At 45.8% G+C, this 24,183-nt stretch overlaps 1 protein-coding gene across 2 annotated transcripts; it reads left to right on the forward strand.

Moving 5' to 3' along the window:
* Positions 1-10,936: 10,936 nt before the first annotated feature.
* LOC133345337 (gap junction gamma-1 protein-like) lies at positions 10,937-21,804 on the forward strand. 2 transcript variants are annotated; one of them, XM_061556014.1, is made up of 5 exons: positions 10,937-11,312; positions 14,563-14,890; positions 15,010-15,522; positions 17,180-17,323; positions 17,702-21,804. In XM_061556014.1, the coding sequence occupies exons 2-5, from the start codon at positions 14,589-14,591 to the stop codon at positions 17,967-17,969; spliced, it is 1,227 nt and encodes a 408-aa protein (XP_061411998.1). In that variant the 5' UTR covers positions 10,937-11,312; positions 14,563-14,588; the 3' UTR covers positions 17,970-21,804. The 2 variants fall into 2 exon arrangements, with proteins under 2 accessions (XP_061411998.1, XP_061411999.1); XM_061556015.1 differs by lacking the exon at positions 10,937-11,312 and adding an exon at positions 11,350-11,454.
* The last annotated feature ends 2,379 nt before the right edge of the window (positions 21,805-24,183 follow it).

Consider the following 24,183-nt stretch of genomic DNA (forward strand, 5'->3'; position numbering starts at 1 on the left):
CGTGCACTCTCACACACTGGCTGAGCTCCATCTCCGCAACGACTCACATGGATGGATGGCCTCTAATGCTAATAATTATTTTCCCTATCCTCTTCACGAATAACTTACATGCAAGTTATAGAAGGCGAGCGGATGTGTTAGTCTTCAAATCAGTTTCGTCTCCACTTTGTGAATTAGAATGATTGCTGCGTTACTTCGTGATGGAGATATTACGTTTTCAGTTTTTTTTTTATTCGGTCCACTAATATTGTCAGAAGATGTCTTGGTGCTTTTTTAAAAACTAATGTTCACAATTATTCCTACTCGAGTAACCCGTGAACTTTCCCTGCTTGCATACTGCAAATGACGGTGGCGACTTCTGAAAGCTCTTCTATATAGGGAATGTACTCCTCTTCCTCCCCGTGAGATTATTTGATTGCTCGGGTGTGTGGTGTTTGCTAGAGAGATCGGTACAACATTCCTCTGCTATCATGACGTCCCTGTCGCTATCTTGCGCAATGCTTCTTTCTTGTTCTCAGAGCTGCTGACTCGTGAATTGTGCTGTTTCATGCTTCCATTGCTTTTACAGCCTCTTCAAACATTTCGTTTCTTGTGCTATTCGATTTGTACACTCGTTATTTCATTATTATTCATGTACTGTACACCCATAATAGCTGGTTTATAAAAGTAATGCGTTATTTGTTTTGCCAGGAACTTTCCATCATCTTGAATTATTTAAAAAAGGTATATAATAAGTATTTTATTTTTATTATATGGGGATACAAAGTAAATACATCCAAAATCAAACATATGAGTGGTATTCAGCTCCATCAGCTCCCTGAAACAGTGTGTACAATTCCACATAACTATGACAGGGGCCAGTATATCCACAGGACCACCACTGTTGACTTGCTACAAAGCAGTGTTCTCTGTATCAACAATAGTGGCATAAAGGTTGGAGTTGAGCAACAACTGGAATTTGAGTTCATGTTCCACAACGTGAGATGACGGAATACAATTTAAATATTTCCAACGTTTTTTATTATTATTACTACGTAACCTATAATCAATACAACTCCATATCCACACTGGGCAGCAGTAGAGGAGTAGGCAGAGCATACACAACAAACATAGAGGAGGCATTTTTGTTGACGGGTTCTTCTCCGAGGTGCCCACTCATGACGCGACAAATCACGTGAATTTTCCAGGCCGTTGTCTGCGACTTCCGTTCATCCAAAACACAGTACAGCATATGAAGCACGTGTCAATGGGGCCTGCTTGAAGCGCCTGTATACAGCACTGCGATTCGTGAAGTCACTCCTCCGTATCAGATAAGAGTGCCGAGTAACATTTCATTGTCGTGATAAATTGTATGTCTAGGTGAAATATCTGCTTGGAAAACATTGTCACGAATGAAACATTTAACAAAATCTCAAAAGCGCCCGAAGAAAAAGAGCTGTAAAGCTCAGTGGGCCTTACCTGGTCAAATAAAAAATAGACTTAGTTTAAGTGGACTTGGGCAAGGCACGTCACTAGAAGGGATAATGGCTGATGGTCAAGGATAATAACAGTGTGGCAGCCATGGAATGGAACTCTTCTGATGAGATGTCTACAAGGAAATGGAGCGATAAAATAATCTCGTGTGCAAGAGCTTTCATCCAGTAGTGGATTGACTGTGGTTGATGATGATGTTAAAATGTTTGTTGCTAATAGAGGTATTTACCAAGACGTGGCAAAGTTCTTCCTTGTTCAAACAACCAATGGGAGAGTGTGCATCTCTGTAGGTGCTCCTGAGCCAGTCGTGTAAATTCCACATTCCCGTGCCATGCCCTAGTACAGTCTCTTTGTGGAGCGGACACTGTGGACGTCCCACAAAGGGGTGATCATATTATCTCACGTTCTAAGTGTGAGCGGTGGAGTTGGTGGCACAGTTGTGAGCGCACCACACTTTTAACCCAGTGACTTGAGTTTGATTCTTGGCTGTGGCTAACATCAGTGGCAAGTGATATCTGAACTGGACCAGTGTGGTATGGTATGGTCAAACAACCCCATAACTGCTGGCGTAAGGAGACCTTCATCCGGCAGTGGTTTGACAAAGGTCTGTAAATCATTTTAACTGTAAAATACAACGCAGTGTCATATACAACATACTGTCATGTATAACATGACCATCCAATGTTCAGCGAACCTGTTGTATATTACTTTTGTTTTGTTCACTTTGCAGCCTTCTTTTTATGTTCTTCAATAATTTCCTCTAGCTCCTTTCCATTGGTTGTTATATTGTGTCGTCAGCATATGTCGTAAGATTTATGCCCTCTCCAATAGATACACTAGAAACTAAAATGCATTTAAATGTCTACCGTGTTTACGCTGCCAAGACACTAACCAGGTCTGTGAGCCTACTATTTACATCAAAATATTAATCTCATTATTTCCCTGTGCCCTTACATGACCGTGAAAGTTAATGTTTGAATCTTGGTGTCGCAAGGCATCTTGCACGCCATGTATGGAACTTCTGTAGTCGACGAGTCATGGAATTAGTCGGTTCGATTTTATTTACACAACAGCATGTACTATATACTGTACTGACAACCCTTGGGGGAAAGACTCAAGAAACTGATGCACAAATCCAAGAAACCGAGAGGGAAACACATTAAAGGCACAGAAACAGAACTGTCACTCAGGCAAGAGGCGTGGGGGGGGGGGGGGTACTAAATGATTTTGCGTGGCAGAAATGGGTTCATGGGAACATTTAGTGAACACCTCCATGCTCCCATAATTCATTAAATAATCATTACCTCGGACAGTTGCAATTAGTTCCCAGCTTTTTTCTCACAAGAGAGGCTGTGAGTTGATCTTTACACGAGGTACATGAGGCCTGAACCGTTGTAAGGCTGAGTGAATTCTTTTTAGGTAAGGAACAAAAATAGCAAACAATCCATTCGTTGCACGGCCGTGAGCCACTGAACATTGTGAAAACCCATCGCGTGCTCACGAAAGGAGTAGAACTGCTGACGTGTCCGAGACTATATTCCTTTAAGATAATAAGTGTGTGTCTGCCCAATGCCGCAATCCTGCCCTATTTGAATAATTGTCATTGTGGTCAGCCTATAACTTCCCACTGCTGGGCAAAGGGCACACTCCTCCATTCATTCATTCCTCCTATCCAGGCGTGGCCTCCAAACTGTCTGCGATGTCGTCTCACTGATGCCGTCCCCTCTGCGTTGTGTCTCTCGCTTTCTCTCCGTAGCCAATCTCGGTCTTTCTCGTCAGCTGTTTTCCATTTGATTAATTTGCTTAAACGGCATCAGTGCTGACCCTTCACCCTGTTTCTGCACAGAGCGCCACGGTGGCGAGATCTTAACGCCTTCGCGTGGTATGCAGGAGGTCGTGGGGTCGATCCCGATCCCGACCCTGACGCCTGCTGTATGATTGGAGTTTTTGTGTATCTCTCTCCCCGTGGTCGCGTGGATTTTTCTTCGGATTTTCCGTCCACAGTTAGAATCACCCGCTTAGAGTATTTGGCTACTATAAATGTCCACGTGATAAGCCCCTTCGTTGAGCAATGCTTTGTGGCCAGGCCGCTTCTGAGAGTTATACAGCCCAGTAGGCACTAAATTGCTAATTTGCCTAAACCTCCAGCAGACGATCACATCTTTACACTCAGTACTTCCGGTGAGGCAATGGTGTGAAAGAGGAGACGCAATCGTTACGAAAACCATTTTCTGACCTTTGCCAATTACAATTACGTATGTGGTTGTGCGGTGTCTATTCTGAACCCAAGTCTAGAATCTAATAAGTCCTCGCCCCAGCACGCGGCCGCATTGTTTAGCATATGTGGATCCACATAATGATATACACTCACCGGCCTCCGGACAATGTGCTCATTTATTTAAAATTGTAAAAAAAACATTCAGTCATAACAATTCCAGTCGAGTTCATTTTGTTGTTGTTCAGCTTCCCACAACATGTATACAACTATTGTAGTATTCTTTAGGAGTTATTCATTACGGGCGTAACAATCCCTCCTTTTGAATTGTGATTCTGGACCAATAATTCAAGAATCGACTATTTTACTTTACAATGTGGGTGACCGTAGTGGCCACTCGTGGCGACAGGGGCCAGGCAGAGCCGTAGCGAGACATTGTGGCGCCCGGGGCCAGAAGCTATCCTCGCTGGCAGAGCCCCAAACTTTGTCATTGAGCCACACGCCACCGCTCGCCGCTTCAATTCCATTTCGGATGTTTTCAGCAAGTCCGCTGTCCATCCGGCAGGGCCCCACGCTACGTACTCACCCCCCCCCCCCATTGTTCGGTTATTAGGGCCACGTGGCCGGAAAACCCGAACATCGACGATTTAAAAAAACTGCAATCAGTGACACGCATGAGTCGAGTATATATGGTAATTATTGAAGACATGCCACTGTTAAACAAGTTATGTTAATACGAAGTTATTTTTTGCTATCTCATTTTACAGTCGTATACATAACTAGAATATTCACATTGACATATCGAGAATAAATGCCATGCAGGTCACGTAATGCCTGTTACATTTAGATTGTGGGGCTTTTAGAACGTGATTTCTCACACATCGTGAACAGGCTACGTGGTGTGGTATTCGCGCAAGGCAGCTGTAAATGTTGTAGATCTGCAGACAGTTGTACGAGATATCAAGGCAGAATGAAGAGTCTGCACCGTCTGAGTTCTGCGCCACCGCCTCCCTGCCACGTGAACTGAGCCTCCCGAGTTAAATCCCAACACCCCGAACGGTGAATAATAATATCATGGGCGAGTGAATAGTGAACCGGTCCTGGGTTGCAACCCTCCCACCGTCCTGCGCTGAACACCGTAGCGAAAGTATGGTCAAACAACTGACATGGCTCACGTGGAGTGGTGAAGCCTTCATTCAAATGTGTTTTTTCATTGAATGAAAGCAACACGTGACTGGAGAGCTTCTTTCGCCGGTGAGTGGAAATGCAGCACGACGCATGAGAGGTTTATCGCTTTAAGTGAATGTGAAATCCGAGAGCATTTCAAATAGCCTCATTATCAGGGATATGTGAAGCCTGCGGCAAAGATACCTTCATGGGAAGTAACTTGTTTTTAGTAAAAAAAAAATACAGTGGAGCCTTTGTATGTTTCCAAAGAAAGAAAAGAGGGAAATGGCTTGCAAACGGGAATAACCAACAATACTGGTTTGTTGCCTTTTTCAATTGTGATGTTGCCCATACGGCAATAATCACGTTCTCTAAGCAAGTGCCACGTGGGCGATGCTTGGAAGGTGTGGCAGAAAAGCCGCAAACAGCTTCGAGCACAACACACGTACATTACTTTTGTTTACAAGCCCGATCAGTTTTGAGTGGAGTGCGGTGGGCACACCAGAGATCAGCAAGTTGTCTCGGGCAGCTATGCCTTAAGCACAAAGGGTATGGCTGGAATTAAGGGGAGCATGGTTTAGAGGACAAATGGGACAACATCTCCAGAGGGAACCATGAAAAATATTCGAGATTTTTCTTAAAGTTTGACTTCATCCAAGATGAACAATATTCATTTCTGTAAGGGAAAGGATAGTATTTTCTGTTGAAGTGTAAAGTGGGAAGGAGGGTAAAGATACCATAGTTTGCCCCTAATACGCAGACAGGGGTAACTTAGTCAACAAAATCTAGCACCGTAAAACTACACATACACCATGATCCATGAACCCTAGCACCAACTCAAAACATGATGCACTCCAGTTATGAGGCACCTGGTCAGAGTTAATGATTGCCCTTACTTTGGCTGTAGCAATGTCTCTTGAACAGTACTAGGATGCCAATAATGGTGTTTTACATGGACCCATGACAAGATGAGAATACTCTTTGGTTGAACTGCAAATGTCGGTCATGACTAATGCACATGTAGCCGGCCCTCCCTGTCGGTCCATCTCCTTCCTTGATCATAACGAGGGGACAGGCCGGCTGAATAGACAACAACAATAAAGTTTCTTAGACGATGAGTAAATACTCTGCGTTGTTCTGGCCTCCAGATAATTGGGGGACCAGAGATTTGTGAAATGGCAACGCTTATTATTTAAAAGTCATGATGACCAGACACAAACCTGATGATGACACCCGCTTATGTTTAAAAACATTTAACATGGAAAATGGTTATTTTACAAACCATTAACAAGAAACATAATATTTTACATCAGACATCTTCTCAAAACATATGTAGTGCCTCCTAAATGTCCTAGTCACAGATAATATTGCATAAAGTAAACGATATTTACCTATATAACAAAGCAATTTTAACATACCTGTCAACCCATACGGTTTACCCGTATTCTTGTACAGGAAAATTAATTGAGTTATGAAATCCATATGGCATAGAGCTGTTTCAATACGGGCAAAACAAGTTTTAGTCTCTTTATTTGTGTTACTCCCTTGTGATGGGACTTTGTAGGATGGACGTCGAGAATTATAAGGGACACGGGGTGACCAATAAGGTCTGAATTGAATGTCAATTATGGAAATCATATTTTATAGACATAAACAAAACTATTCTTTATATTCGAATCAAGACTGCAACCTCTGCCACAACACCACTTGTTCGCGCAAAGCACTCGACGTTCACTTCAAGCTGTGTGGGTGGCAGCCATTGTACGCGTTTGTAATGAACAGCAACAACGAACCTCTTCCACAAGGACAGCCACCTCCACGCGTCGACCTCGACGTGGCGGCGACTCTGCGATGTTGCATTAACACGCTAATCTCTCACATTAACATGCTAATCTCTCACATTAACATGCTAATCTCTCACATTAACATGCTAATCTCTCACATTAACATGCTAATCTCTCACATTAACATGCTAATCTCTCACATTAACACGCTAATCTCTCACATTAACACGCTAATCTCTCACATTAACATGCTAATCTATCACATTAACATGCTAATATCTCACATTAACATGCTAATCTCTCACATTAACATGCTAATCTCTCACATTAACATGCTAATCTCTCACATTAACATAACCACATCAGCACACTCGCCGTGGAGGCCGCTCTACGATCTTACATTGACATGCTAATTTTTACCTGGCAGCCCTTTAATTGGTGGAAACCCACTACGAGCGCCGCCATGGACCATCACTTACATTAACATCAGCTGCCCCGCCAATACTGCTGAAAACCTTTATAAACAGTTTGCCTTTAGAGACTAACCCCCTTTTCCGTCATAGTTTTTTTTGTTATTTTTAGTTATTTTCTTTGAACCTATCTATGTGACTTTACCGAAAGATCCGAAAGAATAAGCAGTTTTTTTTGTAGCGAAAAAAGTTTCATTTTTAGATTGTGCAGATATTTATCTGTGAGATTGTGACGTTGAAAGGTGACGTTATCAAATACGTTGACACATTAAACCTGTGCTTCAACTTTTGTTGATCCACAGCTGGATGAAGGCTTCTCCACGCCTATGCGAGTAGTGGGGGTTATTTCTACCAGACTTTACCATGCTGGTCAGTTTCTGGTGTATGAATGCGCAGAGCATGGGTGTGGGAGCAGAGTACAGTACAAGACGCAATTATCCTGCGCTGCATAGCCCCGAAGACCTGTGACAATCGTTTGCATACGGTGATCATCTATCCAACCCCTCTCCAGGCTCAAACCTGCTTAGTTTCCGAAATCTGACTCAAAATCTGCGGTGGAAGTCCGAGGGCTTTTGTGAAAATTCCACATTCCTGTGGCAGAAACGAATTTTTCACAGGCAACCAGCCAAGCACCGCTGCCGCCTTCATATACCACAGTCAGCAGAGGTTGTCTGGAAAAAATTGTATGGCTGTGAGCTTGATTGGTTCTACTCATTCGGGAGGGTCAGCACAAAGTTCCACATTGCTGTGAGGCCCGCGCTAACCGGTCAAGGTGGACGAAGTCCGCGAACGGTTTTAAGTCAATGGAGGGGCACCTGTCCGTAATTATCCGCACCTTCTAATCTTCGGATCAGAAGCGGAGTGTGCTGTGTGGCAACCCTTGCGATCAAAGTCCCGGCTGTCGGTGGCAAGTGATATCTATACCCGTCATGTGTCTAAACCTATGTCGAATAAGTTTGAAACATGGGCAATGAAAAATATAAAATTGCGAATGGACAGATAGTTTCACGTTTCTAACAAAACCGTGAGACGGAAAGAGGCTCAGGCAGCATGACGTGGGCGAGAGAATAACCCAAGTTTGAGATGTCACATCAAGAACAGCGCCTATAGGACACGTCGCGAGAAGAGATTGACAAGTATAGTCGGGACTAAGGGCGGAGTTGACAGCCCCCTCGGAGAGCGGAGTAAATACAATCGTGTTCAGATGCTACTGATGAAATACTGCAATCACAGGATCATAAGTGGTGGCGGGTGTAATGGCACATTTATATTTACGCGACCTAACCCAAAAGCCTACGTGGTGAACAGGAGCATAAGATGACGTGGGGGGGGGGGGAGTCCTCATCCAGTCGTGGATTCTGACTTAATGGTGAAATAATACACCCGTAGTGCACAGACAAGCGTGCACACGGAAAACGGAAACTTCTCGAGAAGAAAAAAAACCTCTCCAAATGAACTCAAAGCTGGATTGGTGGAGAAGTCTAGAGCCGACGTCATTGCCACACACACAAAAAAAACCCACGAGAATGCGGGACTGGGGGTGGTGGGATGGGCCCTCTCCTTGCTCGTCACATCCTATCGACCCTACACACAACGCCACCATCCCAGCCACTCATCTTTATCCCGGTCCAGCACGACAGCTGCCCCCACGTCGCAGTTTAGATAATCCCCCATCGTCCGAGCACGACTTATCCTATCGAGTCGAATCCATCACAGCCGATAATATCAAACAGCCTATCGTGTACCAAAACAATCCCACCGTCAAAACTCAAGAGAACAGGCTCACCATCATACCCCACGGCCAATCCAATTCATCCCGCCAGCCACCAGCGCAAACCACCATTTCACTCCCAAATCACAGAGGCCCATCACATACCACCATTTCAAAATCGGTTCAGAGTTCTTCGTTTTGTTGAACCAGTGCTGCTGAAACCAAGAAAGGCTGTGTAGCCGATGGGATGTTTAAATCATACTTGTATGTGTATTTCTTTATGGGAATCTGTTGTACGTATGTTGAACTTCTTTCGCACCGTACGTATCCAACCGTGCTCATCGGGGTTGCTGGAAGGGACAACAAACGAAACACAAAGGAGGCGTATTGTCTGCAAGCGCATGCTTTTATTATTACCACCCATTGGTTATTGTAATCCACCACTTTGGATCGTCCCATCCACCAATTCCTGCCAGTCGCCACGGCGCCTGTGCCAGGCGAGGTGCACCTTGAGGCCCCACGTGAAGTGTCGAAGGCTCGCTGACAGAAGGAGGTTTCGGGACAGACCCAGCAGATGCCACGGGTTGGCTGACTTGAGATGTGACCTGAAGATGCACCATCAGCTGTGCCCCCTACTGTGCCAACTCGCTGCGTTTTACACGCCACGGCGCTGCGCACGTTGTTGTGAGCGTCTCTCCTCTTGCCCTCCGTTGTCGTTGTTGCTGGAGGGCGACTGCCTCCAATTTCCCAGCAGCAGCAGCGTCCTTCACGAGCCTCCTCCATCCCGTCCACCAACTCTCTCATCCCGGCAATCCCTGCCCATCCCAGCCACACCCCCCCACCCAACTCGCCTCGGGGAGCCGTGGGGGGGAGACGGGGGGGGGGAGCTGGGGGGGGGGGAGCCGGGGGGGGAGACGGGGGGGGGAGCCGTGGGGGGGAGACGGGGGGGGGAGCTGGGGGGGGGGGAGCCGGGGGGGAGACGGGGGGGGGGAGCCGGGGGGGGAGACGGGGGGGGGAGCCGGGGGGGGAGACGGGGGGGGGAGCCGGGGGGGGGCCGGGGGGGGAGACGGGGGGGGGGAGACGGGGGGGAGCCGGGGGGGGAGACGGGGGGGAGCCGGGGGGGGAGACGGGGGGGAGCCGGGGGGGAGCCGGGGGGGGAGCCGGGGGGGGGAGCCGGGGGGGAGACGGGGGGGGAGCCGGGGGGGGAGACGGGGGGGGGAGCCGGGGGGGGAGACGGGGGGGGGGAGCCGGGGGGGGAGCCGGGGGGGAGACGGGGGGGGGGAGCCGGGGGGGGAGCCGGGGGGGAGCCGGGGGGGGAGCCGGGGGGGAGACGGGGGGGGAGCCGGGGGGGGAGACGGGGGGGGGAGCCGGGGGGGGGGGGAGCCGGGGGGGAGACGGGGGGGGAGCCGGGGGGGGAGACGGGGGGGGGGAGCCGGGGGGGGGGCCGGGGGGGGAGACGGGGGGGGGGAGACGGGGGGGAGCCGGGGGGGGAGACGGGGGGGAGCCGGGGGGGGAGACGGGGGGGAGCCGGGGGGGAGCCGGGGGGGGAGCCGGGGGGGGGAGCCGGGGGGGAGACGGGGGGAGAGCCGGGGGGGGAGACGGGGGGGGGAGCCGGGGGGGGAGACGGGGGGGGGGAGCCGGAGGGGGAGCCGGGGGGGGAGACGGGGGGGGGGAGACGGGGGGGAGCCGGGGGGGGAGCCGGGGGGGGAGCCGGGGGGGGAGCCGGGGGGGAGACGGGGGGGGGAGCCGGGAGGGGGGGGAGCCGGGGGGGAGACGGGGGGGGAGCCGGGGGGGAGACGGGGGGGGGGAGCCGGGGGGGGGGAGCCTGGAGGAAGAGCCGGGGGGGGGAGCCGGGGGGGGAGACGGGGGGGGGAGCCGGGGGGGGGGGAGCCTGGAGGAAGAGCCGGGGGGGGAGCGCCGGGGGGGGGCGTCGGGGGGGGGAGCCGGGGGGGGAGCCGGGGGGGGAGCCGGGGGGGGAGCCGGGGGGGGGCGCGCCGGGGGGGGAAGCGCCGGGGGGGGGAGCGCCGGGGGGGGGAGACGGGGGGGGGCGCCGGGGGGGGGGGGGCGCGGGGGAGGGAGGAGCCGGGACCGTAGCCGCCACAGCAGCAGTAGTAGTTGTAGTAGCGGCAGCGGCGGCACCCGTCAGGTTGAGGATCGCCGCGCCAAGAGGCTGCTCCCCCCGGCCATGCCGGCCACGCCGAGAGACGAGAGCCGGCGGCGTCACTCTCCACTCCGAGCCAGCGACACCCGCTAACGCGACCAGACATAGAGAAGGTGGGGGGGGGGAGACGTAGGAGGAGGAGGTATAAACGAAGAAAGGCGTAAGGCAAGCCCGGGGAAAGGGGTCGTTAAGTGCGAGAGAAAGCGGCGAGAGACAAAGAGGAGGGGGGCTGGTGGTGGTGGTGAAGTTGAAGCGACATTCCGATCCAATCTCGGGGCCCCGCGCGCCGCGTCGGTTGCCGTGAGATCGCCTCCTCGTCTCCCTGCCGTCGGTAAGTTACCCGAATCGTTGGACTAAGTTGTTGCTGTTATTGTCCTGACAATGGGGAGCGGGGTAGGAGGAGGAGGAGGCGACATCGTCGTCCGTGGTGTAATGTTTCTGGGTCGAATCGCGACCGTCTCTCTCCCGGTTTCGTACGTAAGGTTTTGTTTGTCGTATATTTGTATTCTTCTGAACGTGCCCCTTGGGGGGGCATGGGGTGGTGGTGTTCTTCTTCTTGTGTTTAAAGTGACGACGAGTGGATTGTGTCGTGGGGGGGGCTGGACTCTGGTTTGGCGCCACATCGCCCGCCTGATGCCCCCCTCCAACATCGTTATTCGCCGTCGAGGGGTCAGAGGGGATTGTCTTTAATACGAATTATAAACATTGATTCTTGTATTGACGGGTTAGATAACTCTCACAACTCTCCCCCCCCCCCCCTTGCTTTGCCCGAGGATTTGTTGATAGGAGAATGTTGAGCCCCCAGCGCCACGTTCACGACTGCCTCTTGTTAAAACTTTGTGTGCTTGGTGGTTTTTATATTATTACTACAACTACTACTACAACGCAGGCATTCCACTACAGTCCACGTTTAAACCTCTTGCTTCGGCTCAGCTACAACCACGATTTAGTTGGTGAAAATTAATACGATTTGGCATTGTTACAGTCCTGTCAAACTGTGGTGTGGTACAGTACTGTATAGTTCGGTGTGTCGGTGATGGTCGGGTCATCGTGGTCAAGCCACTCCTGGATGGGTTGTTGGGACCATTTTGACCATACTTCACCACTCTGCTGGTCAGTGCGGGTTCCAAACGTGTTGCCGCTCCACATAAACAAGTTCCAGATTTCGATCGCCGCTGATATTATCCCTGGTCGGTAATCGAACGAAGGTAAAAACCCAGCCGAGTCCTGGACGCCGCGGTACGTTGACAACCACTAAACCACCACTTTGAGCGGTGTGCGTGACGGATTGTGTTGAGTTGAGTTGTTGTTGGGTATTTCTGGAGGCGAGATGACTTCAAGGACAAGTCACAACCTGAAATGCCCATCCCCATGTCACGCTGTCGAACTGGACGCACTGGTGAATCGGGCAGCAATATACGTGGAATACTAATGAGGTTTTTGCACTATTTATGCTCAACTTAATGAAAGTTGTACGCATTAATAGTGCTGGGACGTGTAAAAAAAGATTGTACATATTTGAGTAATAATCATTTGAGCTTGGGAGGCATTCATCCAGCAGTGGATTGGAAATAGCTGATGATGATTGTATATGCCTTCAAGTCAGCAAGCTATACCCACCAGCTTTAATCTGCGAGAGAGCCACGCTTTTCAGCATATATGGAGATGATTATTCCAAGCAGTTCTGCTTGCCATCTGTTTGCCAATAAATCTCGAGTGCGATGTCCTGCGTGTGCTGGCACGGGCTGTTATGCAAGATCTCGTTCTGTTTACAGTCTAGCTTTTAGGGACAACTTGACTCAAAATAAACTTTCTCCCTGCCGCATGTTACTCGCTGAGTATGCCAACTCTCTCTTTGACACCTGCATGCTGGATGTGGCCCCACATTCCGCGTTGTCAAAATGAGTATTCACGATTGCTTAACACTTTTCTAAACTCTTTAGCTCACATTGCCACGTGACACACACAAAGTCCAGTTTTGACAAACAAGCAGGTGAAACTCGAGCAGTCGAACAAGCAGGTGAAACAATAACAATAGTAGACTCTTAAGTGTACGGCGGCTATTTTATTCAAGCTACCACAAAGATTTAATAGCCGGGCAGTGCTGGCACATGCTTTTGTAATCCTCCACCACTGGAGGCGCAGGGTTGGTGAGCACATGCGTTGTGAAAACTCCCTTCCCGCGGGCGTCGTGGCAGCATTATACCCTGGCACGCCAGGATGAGGCAGTACAGCAAGTGGACTATTCGCCACGTGTTTCCATCTGTACGGGATAGAGTGTGTCCCCCTTGTGCGCGTGGATTTCCTCCGGGTGCTCTGGTTTTAGATAAACTCATTAGTTTGTCTGAAGAAAAAAATATCTTAAAATAAAAACCCAATGTAGGATCCTTATTAAAAAAAAAAGTCAGGGTGGCTCTGCTGGTTAAATAAGTGATACGTCGTCTTGAAAATACATCGTCACTGTATTATATGTACAGTATGTTAAACTTATTTCGCACCGTACGTAGCCAAACCGGCTAATCGGTTGTCTGCGTACACATGTCGCTGACAGCGTCATCCACCCTTTCTCGTATCCGTCACCTCAACCTTTGCCTCCGCCTAGCCCGCAAAGCGCATTGATTTACCCCGTTTTGATATTCGTCGCCGCAACTTTCAGGGACATATCCCCGACGTACTGTGTAAACAACAGTTATTAATCTATATACTAAAATGGGATTATGCTCTCTTTTGAACAATAATGTCCACCGTTTCAACTTTCTGTAAAAGGGGAAGGTTATAAAACATTATTTATAACGTGATGAGGGCATGCTGGAAGTGTCGGTGAATGTCAGGATGAAATGGCTGGTTTGGCCTTTCGAACACCGAGCCGAGTGTAACAACAATACCTATGGGACTATGGGTGCTCTGTACCCCACATTTGGCATTATAGCATAACGCCGCCTCTGTTCATGGCACACGATTTATAAATGAAATACACTTACAGACCTTGGATTAAAAGATCGTCTATGCTCCGTAGTCAACAATCTCAGACATGCTTTTCACAGCAAAACTTTTGCAGTTGCTATCTCAAAATGAAGAATTTTAGTTCTTTGTTCGTCCACTCGTTCCATCTGCATGCACATTAAAGCCTTTGCCAGGCTCTTTTGTTCCTTAGGTCATGACTTAGGGCAGTTGCCATAGTTACTGATTTTTGCAAGGACCAAAAGGGTTGCCACTGATCCATCCAGTGTGGCTTTACAGAATGCCCTCCAATATGTGGCTATGAAGTGCTTTCGAAATAAAGACACGTACATGTTTTAACATCTAATGTTTAAACAAAAGCGACGTCAACTTAACACAACAATGTTTCTAGAGATGAAGCTCTTAATTAGATTTTAACTGAGATAACCACAGCCTTTGTAGCATCCTTTAAGTCTGAGCTCTTTTATAAGCGTCGCTGGTTTGGTTGACAGCTTATATAAGAAACAATTTTTTTTACATCTCGCAGCTGCAGAAAATCTAAAAATGTGCCCAATATGCAAAATTAATTGAAACATAGGCTGCCAATGTGGCTAATCCATGTTTCTCTTTTGAATTCACAGGTACACGCTTGTGAGCTGGTGTTAAAATGAGCTGGAGTTTTTTGACTCGTTTGTTGGAGGAAATACATCAGCACTCGACGTACCTGGGAAAACTCTGGTTCACCACATTCTTAATTTTCCGCATCGTGCTGACAGCCGTCGGTGGCGAGTCAATCTACTATGATGAACAGAGCAAGTTTGTGTGCAACACGCAACAACCGGGCTGCGAAAATGTCTGCTACGATTCCTTCGCGCCTCTCTCCCACGTGCGTTTCTGGATCTTTCAAATTATTGTCGTGGCAACACCGAGCATTCTCTACCTTGGCTTCGCCATACACAGGATACGAAGGTATGGTCAAGTTACAACAACAATAATGATAATGTAGATAAAAACCTGAATTATACACTTGGAAAAAAACACATGTAAGAGTATATTTTAAGCTTTTCTTTTCTACGTTGTCTCCGTAGGTCAGAAGACTCCCCTGCCTACAAAAAACCGAGACGGACTCCACTGATACATCGTGGGCCGGACCGTGAGGCTGAGGAAGCTGAAAATGACCAAGAGGAGGATCCAATTTTGCATGAAGAAGAGGAGTTTGATCACAAGACCAGCAGCGAGGACGAAAACAAGAAAAAGGATAATAAACGGCACGATGGTCGTCGCATGATCAGGGTTGATGGCCTCATGAAGGCTTACGTGTTGCAGCTTATTTTACGCACAATGGCCGAGGTGGGTTTCCTCTTTGGCCAGTACATGATGTACGGCCTGGAGGTGATCCCTCGCTTTGAGTGCACTCGTTATCCGTGCCCCCACCGCGTTGACTGCTTCATCTCGAGGCCCACGGAGAAGACCATCTTCTTGTACGTGATGTACGCCATGTCCGGGCTCGGCCTGGTGCTCGACGTGGCGGAAATGTGGCACCTGGGGATGGGCGCCCTCGGCGACGCACTGCGAGGCCGTCAAACGAAGCACGATCAACGGTATTGAGGCTTTTTTGTGTTGGTGGCATCCACCGTGGCATAGACCGGGTGCTCAAAATGTCAGTGAAAAATAATGTTGAGACCAAAAAAATATTGGCAGAGTGCTTGGATGCTTTATCAAGATGCCTTTGAATTTAGAGTCGAGCTTTTATAGTTTAGAGTTTAAGCCAGGCCAGGTGGCTTGGCGATAGAGAGAGCGGCTCGCAAAATCCTGCTTGGGGTTGATTTAGCCCATCATCCCTCTGGGGTCTTATGAAATGAGTGCCACTTCGCAACAAAGTCAACGGTAATGTGGATAAACTTGTCCCTGCCATATGAACATGGAATTTCCACCACTGGATTTGGGCTGTAAACAGCAGATGAGCACTTGCTTAAACGCTCATTCGAGCAAGAATCACTTAGAATTTTTAGACATACTAGGGTCTTTTACTTGGTGATCACAATTTACAATTTGTGTTCTTAACGGCAGTAATTATCATGTTTAATACGGTACGGATTGGTAATTGTTTTATGATCAAACATGTAAATACCTATATCATTAAGAGCTGATATGAAGAAGGGAGTTAAATATTAGTTGTAGGTTTGGATTCCTTTGTAAATATTTGTCCTTACACAAGTCGTATATATTTTGCCAGCTCACTCGGTAAGTGTTTAAAATGTGGGAGGTTATTGATCGTGCTGGTAAAGTGGTGTAACTGATCCAATGTTATTGCTTAAATGTGGAGAGCCATCTGTGCACAATTTCTTATCCCTCTTTCATAATGCATACGAGTCAGCTTAACCATACAACAATAGAATATTCGCAAAATCAGTCCCCTCATCTCCATATCTGCTGCGAAACTCCAGGTTTACTCCCTTGTTTTCACTCACCTTGACTTGCAATTCTCTTCTTCTCAGCCTTCTTAGCAACGCCTTCACTATTCTCCAACAACAGATACAAAATGCCTCAGCCCAGAAAATGTTTTAACCTTCCCCACAATTCCCACACTTCTGCTCTACTTTCCCAACTCCACTGGCTTTTAAAATGTATCACTCTTGTCTACAAATCCCTCCATGGTCTTGCCTCAACATATTTTGCTTGTCTCATCTATTGCTATGTCCCATCCTCTCCTCTACGCTCCCGATCTCCATTGTCCCTCTCTGTATATATATATGTATGTTGAACTTCTTTTGCATTGTAGGTAGCCAACCGTGCTAATCGGAGGTGCCTCCCTCGCCTTGCGCCCAGTCACTTTTGTTTCCCTTCTTGCTCCCAATCACTCGAACCAACTCCCACTGCCCATTTAATAATCATCTTCGCTATCACCTGCTTCCATTCCTCCCTTTTTTATCTTCCCCCTTGCCTATGCTATTGCTACTCCCTGCCCTGGCCCCTAAGCTAAGACCAGGCCTACCCCAAACCCTATCGCTACCCTACCCCTCCTTAACCACTCCCACTTATCCTCCTTACTGCAAGCAGAGCTACTCCACCACTTTTAATAACCCCACTCTTTATTTTAACCACTATCATCTCATGTGCAATTGTATAATGATTCTAAAGCACCTTGGACTAAGGCGCTATATACATCTATATAAGAAATAGTGTAAAGCAATAATTTATAAAAATGTATTTTATGGCCATTATAAATGAACAGTACCTTCTGTTTTGCACATTTAGGAGTGTGGAGTATCACCATGGAGAAGAACAACTCAAAGTGTTGCCTTCTTATGGCAGCTATGAAGACTATCGTCCAGAAAACGTTCCTTCTGCACCGCCACACTATAACTGCATGCCAAAGCCCGCGGGCCATTTTCCGCAAAGGTATGTGTGCGTTTAAAACTATAATTACAACACAGCCGTGTTTTTATTTTAGTTAAGAATTGCTGTATTTTACAGTTGTTGGCGCGCACTGCATTTTAAACTCGCCTCACACCGTTTGATTCTCGGCCATGGCTAACATCAGTGACTCGTGATATCTGAATCAGTCCTGAACTCCCCACACTCTTCACAACCCACATTGACCACCATCGTGAGATACGTTCAGACAATCCCCATGACCAACTTGTCAGACAAAGGTGCTGTATAATTGACAAAGAGAAATTATTTCAAATTACTACTATTCGATTTACATTTTATATTGAAATAAGTTTTTCTTGGCCACATACATCGTAAAGCTTACCTAATTTTTTTTATCAACAGGATTGCGAACGGCAAGCCGCCGCAGATGCAGACTTCTAATGTCATCGAGATCGATAAAGCCCCGGGGATAGATCTCTCGCGGCTGCAGGACGACCTGCGCGTGATGCAGCAGCGGCTGGAGCTGATGTCCCGTGTCGGGGCCGCGCAGGAGAACAGCAGAGTGGAGTCTCCGGCCTCCGACTCAGTGGTGACGGAGCAGAATCGCGCAAACACAGCTCACGAGAAACATCACCACAGAGCGGCGGAAGAGTTCAAAAGCTGGGTCTGAGAAGGGAAGCACGATTAGTTCGAAGAGTAATCCACCCATTTCAGTTTAGTTTCAATTTTGTTATGAAACCAAAAAAAACGTATGTCATCTCTTGGGTATTTAGTTGATGTACATTTCGCTGAATGCTGCCGATTGGTACAGCATTAGAGTAAGTAAAAGGTGCTTGGCAGACTTAATGAAATTTCGTATCCTGCAAATATTGCCATCTTCTAAAGATAAACATTAGTCGTCTTAATTATTATTGAGTTTACTTTAAGCGGAACAATAAAATCCACTCATGGCATTTGTGCCTTTTGATACCATTTATAGTTAGAACAGAGAAGTGTGAGTTTAAATAATATTTATAGTTACTTTCTTCAGTTTAGTTAATGATACATTCTGCAATGAGATACGAATCTAACCCAGTGTGACAATGTAAACACTATTGATGTTTTAATTTGTGTTGTTTAAAACCATATGTAGAAATGGTGAGCATATGAACATTTCATTTATTTTACCAGGATTCAAAATGATGCACAGTGCCAGTAACAAAACCTATCAGTGAGTACATGTATAGTTACTTAATTGCTCTTAGAATATTCATGGTATACATTTTATTTATTGCATTTTTTGTGTAGAATTTGTTTAGTATTTAATGGTAATAATAAAACTTCACCTGCTTTAATAGTAGGACTAACATCCTCTCCACTCCAAAATAATCCCATGCACAATCCCTGCAGACGTTTCTGGCTCAATACATAGGATTTATGTAATTTTAACATTGCCAATTTCGAGCCGTGTTGTATCAGATTATTTCTATTTCTCGTAAATAGTCAATGAAAATGTGAATATCCATATTGGCATATATAAGGTTGTGCCTCAGCTAAACATAAGGAGAAACATTTCATCACCAAAGGAATTTATTTATATAAATTTCCCTCCTAGAACATCCTATAGCTTGTAAGCCTCATTATAAAATGGATTAATTGTTGAGTGATATCGCTAAAATAGGCCTTACAAGTGGTTTGGATATAAAGTTCTCTTGGAGATGCATTTACCGAACTTTATTGGTGAACAAGGCGAAAGTCATGATTAATTTTGTACAAGTTGATATAATGTTCATGTTAAAAACCAGGAAGCAGCATGAAGAAAATGGATGGAATTCTAGAGTTTGTGGTCATATTTTCAAAGGTGTAAATCCGAAAACATTGTGTATGCTGAATGTAGTTGCATCCTGTTTGATAACAGTTAAGAAATATAACGGCATATACGTGCTATTTGGCTGTATGCCTACATTACCACAGTTGTATGGAATTGAAGTCTATAATTGTTCATCTGTAGAATACAAATGCCTGTTTTATTTTGTGTTTACACTATCGGTGAGGTGTGGTAAAATGGCCGTGCATCGCCAGCTCGTCGCACGTGCCTATGCACGCCTGTAATCCAGCACTGGAGGTGAGGGTTGGTGAATCACGCACCCACTGGGCTGTGAGGTTGCCATCTCATGGCGTTCCAGGGTATAGAAGTACAGAAAGTGGATTCTATTCCATATGCATGGGTTTTCTCTGGGTATTCCCGTTTCCTCACCAATGTATAAACGCTCTTTAAACGAGTTCGCCAAACATCCCGTGTGGGGGTACAGAGCTTTGGCCAAATATTGCCGCCGGCTTTGGCTGCCTTCCCACTTGTCTGTGGTTTCCTGCGCCTCTTGAATAATTTGGTCTTCCTCTCTGAGTGTGTACAAACACTGTGCTTTACAAGTCTGTGTATTTGGTTAAGCACTATTCAAGTTTATTTTGTTACACCAGGTAAAGAACTCGATACACTAGGATAGTACAATTTGCAAGAGTGGCCTGGGGCATTCAGCTGCCAGTAGGGGGCGATGATAGCTATGTGTAATGCCAATTGACAAATTTGTGGGTAATTATCGGTCTACTCTTGTGAATTACTTCACAGGATCATTTAATGCCCACTGTGAAGCAGATGGCATGTCTTGTTACGAATATCCATTACATCAGCAGTATTGAGGGCAGCCGCTGGATTTGAACCGTGAACCTGTTCAGCGGTTGATTCTACCTAATGACCCCTATTGCGGTGAAAAAGTGCACTTGGTCAAATGACCACATCTCATTTACGAAACAGTGGGAAAATAGAATGCAACCTGCTCCAGAAAACATTGACCAATCCTGTAAGTTACCCACGTGTAGTTGTGTTAAGTAGATAGGAATGTTTTGCATTTGTAAAACACCAAAAGTTAATGGCAGTACTACTGCCAGTTTCAGTCCTGGCTTTCGAAGGCGTACGTTTAAGTCCCTCGTTATAAAAGAGTCATGTGTTTATCATTAAATGGTTACATGAACACAATTATGGTAATTGTAGCAAACAGGTTCCAGTTTGAACACACTAGGAAAAGAACAAACACATAATTTACACGTTAACAAAAAATTATCAGAAAATATACCTCCCCATATCTGTCCCATCACATCAGCCACACCAGGAATTTAAACAGCTTTGGTTCAACACAAGCACACTGAACTGGTTTTGACGTTCAGTGTTTCATCAGCAGTCAGGCTTGCTTGAACCAATATTGGTGAACTGCCAAATGTTTATAGTCATGGTCCCTATCTTTTATAGGTTCTAGATTGATGCAAAACTTTATAATACGATAGAGGTATTTACAAAGCGTTGTGAAATCCTACTTTAAATTCTAAAAGCGGATTACGTCTTAGCCAATATTCTAGCATTGCTCATTATATAAAGGTGCCTGGGAAAAAATAGTATTACACAATATCGTAACAATGTCAAGTAAATTGGGGATGTCTTTGAATATGCAAGTACTTGAAAAGGTCTGATCGTTGGTACTTTATAAAAAATTTTTTATAAAACTGAATAAAAAAAGCATGCATGCCCATGCTTAGTTTAAAGGAAAACCTAAGCTAAACCAAATGTGTCTTGTAGCTGCATACATAGACAGTGTCCCAGACTGCCCAACACAAGTTTTATGCTTCGTTATTGGGGGAAAAAGCCTTATAAATTGTCTTGTATTTCTCCAATTTAATCCCGATTGTATTGTCTAACTTAGAGCAGTGCATCACACTGTTAGATATGGTCATTGCAACATAACTTATTTTTATAACATTTGTCGGTGCAGCGATGTCACTATGAACAAAGTTCTTGTGCTTGGTTAGAACCTTATAATTTGTTTACCCATTACAGATGCATTCAACTTGTGTTGGATAACCAAGGACAAAGCCCTGGTATTTATGTACAAGATTAAGAAGTTTGTTTATTGAGGTTGCATCTGAAGTTTTGTATTGCTTTTATATTAACGATACTGTTGCATATGTGTAATAGTAGTGCCAAGCTGTCCTATATTTCAGGGCACATGAGTGCAAAAGCTGTTTTGTCTGCACTGCCAATGTTGATGTCTTAAGATGGACTGTATTTGAACCACACTCTTTGCCTTGGTACAGTTTTGGTTTAATGCTAAATATTGCTTTTCTTGAAATCTATACAGGGGCTTATGCTTGCAAGGTGGATTCATTGCCTTGGCACTGTCATATAATGGTGCACAATACACAATAGAACATTCCGAATAACGACTGCACAACAAGCAGCATTATATTCCAAGGATTGGTGTTACTGCCTAATATGATTTTCTGAATTGATCATTCTAGGAATTGTTTTTCACCACAATTTGTGGGCCTTTTGAGGATTCTTGTATGTTATACATTTTCTATTTTCTAACATTTCAGGAAGTGTTGTATTTTCTTTTATATTGTTTTTTTTATGATTACATTCATGTCATAGGATTTTTGTAGTTGAGGTAATGTGGACCAATTAATAAAACGTATTTCCAAAAAAATATGCATTCCTATGATTTTGTGTAGATATTTGCATGATAAAAATGCCTTTTGGTACATCAGCCATGATATATCGATTGTTACAGACTCCATCTCAGCTGTGTTTGTCTTTTGTTTCCCTCCTTTGGCTACCTCTGTAATCACTCAACCATTTCGTCAAATCATGTGTCCTGTCCAAACACGCATACTTTTTTTATCAGTCAATATGATGTCTAAAACTTGCATATAATCTCTTATCCATGTGTTCCACTTCCATTTTTGATGTAACTAAAAGGATGTACCTCTCCTCGGTTCTTTGCACGCTTGCATTACTCCATTGTTGATGTGTCTTGTTACTTCATGTCTCATTGTCGCGGTCCCATTCCTACTGTTTGTGCATTTTATCACAATGTCTCAAGAATTTGGTGAAGAATAAGACGGACCCTAAAACTTTCACTGCGCTCCGTAAACAATCGCTATCCCTCAAATCTCCATGGATACGTCTCAAATAGGCTTCAGCACGGCCATGGGAAATTACATCAATATGGGGAGCTCATTCCAAGATGCTTATTTTAAGCTCTGTTGCTATGAAGCAAACACCACCCCAGGATGTGTTTTGGAAATGTTGGTTTAGCTTAATTCCGAGTTTTATGTAATATGGTTCCAACTACTGTACATGCCAACGTTGACCCTGCATAGCAAGCAAGTTTACTGGGAATATATATAAAGGAAACATTGCGTATCTAGTTTGTCATTCGTCTTCTACACATCTCTAATTATTATTTAAAGTTGTGTTGTATAAGTTCGTGTCAAACTAGGACCCTATATTGTAAAGAGGGTCCTTGCATTTATGATCAACAGTACACAGCATTAATTCAAGCGAGTCCTAACTTGAAGAGGCACTATGTCATAAGACAGATTCATGAAGGAGACATTTCGTATCTTATTTTTGTTCTCCACAGCAGTGGGTAATGTATAATACTGCTTCCTAACATGGATTTGGAAATGTCACCGCTGCTCAGGTCCACCAATAGAGATTGAGCTTTTTGAAATGCTAATTTCAGCATGGGCGAACTGATTTTCCAAATCCAATTTATTTTATCATGCTCAAAAAATGTCATGGCAGATGTATTGGCCTGACTTTTTGGAGCAATATTTCCCTGCAGCAGCACACGCTGGACTGGTTTTGACTTCACTTTATGGCTTTTCAACCTTCCCAGTAAATATGGAACGTATGGCAAACATTTGGGCCAACGTTGGTCCAACAATTCCAACCAGATTCCAACGTTGACTCAACGTTGGCATGTTTACTGGGTTGATGTCATTTTATTTCAGGATTGTTGGTGTACAGTATTTGGTTTTAACAAAATCTACATTGCATCACTAAGTAAATGCTCGGTAAACATTGTATCACTAAATGCTAGGATAAAAACGTCATACTTAAGTCATGAATGTTAGGTTAAACACTGTGATCACGATTATCTGCGCCTCCCCTAGGTCGACTCAGCCCAAAATGAGTACATGGTGCAGTGTGTAGACATCGCCACTGGTGCTGGCCACATACCCCCTCATGAGCCGTGCTGGCTTTCATAGGTGCTACTCGCTTACAGCTCTTGCCCAAAATGTCTGTTCAGGCTACACGGGGGATATTTTTCTTGTGTCCTTTTGAGTCTCTGCGGGGGAGCGGTGGTGCAGCGATTAGCGCGCTGTGCTACGAACCCGGCCACCCGGGTTCGATCCCTGCTCACGGATCACCAACACCAGTGGCGACGATTATCTGAACCGGTCCTGGGCCTCCCCTAGGTCGACTCGCACGCGAGACCATCCAGAATCAACATTTGAATCCTATTGGAGGAATCCGATGAGCTATAAAGCTCTTTTTAACAGATGTCCTGTCGGGGCACGGGGTCAGCAGGTTACAGCAACGCAAATACTATCACGGTTACGCGAGTAATATTGAGAAAAGTTGAAGTATAGGAGTAAGCATTGCACTAGTACATACATTCCTGCACATTTGTTAAGACCAAATGGAAGCTTGGGCAGGCAGCACAACACAACTGCAAGACTCCAAATTGCAGTGGCATGTGTGGCTATATTTGGCAAATCTTCTGTTTGAGGATATTTTTAAAGGGAGACTTTAATACTAAGTTGAGGAAAAAATGTTATTTTTTTACTTAAAGCTTTCGTGACTGCAGGAATTCATATTCTTAGGGTCTTTCGGTAAAGTCACGTAGATATGTTCAAAGAAAATACAAAAAATCGCAACACAAGCGGCCGTCATCAGGGAAGCTGCTGAGGCAGTCTGACGAACGTTTGTGTTGCGATTTTATTTATTTTCTTTGAACATATCTACGTGACTTTACCGAAAGACCCAAGAATAAAAAAAATTATTC

The sequence above is a fragment of the Lethenteron reissneri genome, chromosome 21 (genome assembly GCF_015708825.2).
Source record: "Lethenteron reissneri isolate LAM-NWPU_2019-01 chromosome 21, ASM1570882v1, whole genome shotgun sequence".
In the NCBI taxonomy this organism is placed as follows: Eukaryota; Metazoa; Chordata; class Hyperoartia; order Petromyzontiformes; family Petromyzontidae; genus Lethenteron; species Lethenteron reissneri.

Bases quoted from the DNA above. Each gene is read 5' to 3' on its own strand.
- LOC133345337 (XM_061556014.1), top strand. From the start codon at position 14,589: ATGAGCTGGAGTTTTTTGACTCGTTTGTTGGAGGAAATACATCAGCAC. The intron at 15,523-17,179 runs GTATTGAGGCTT...TTGCACATTTAG, and splicing joins CAAACGAAGCACGATCAACG to GAGTGTGGAGTATCACCATG. The intron at 17,324-17,701 runs GTATGTGTGCGT...TTTTATCAACAG, and splicing joins GCGGGCCATTTTCCGCAAAG to GATTGCGAACGGCAAGCCGC.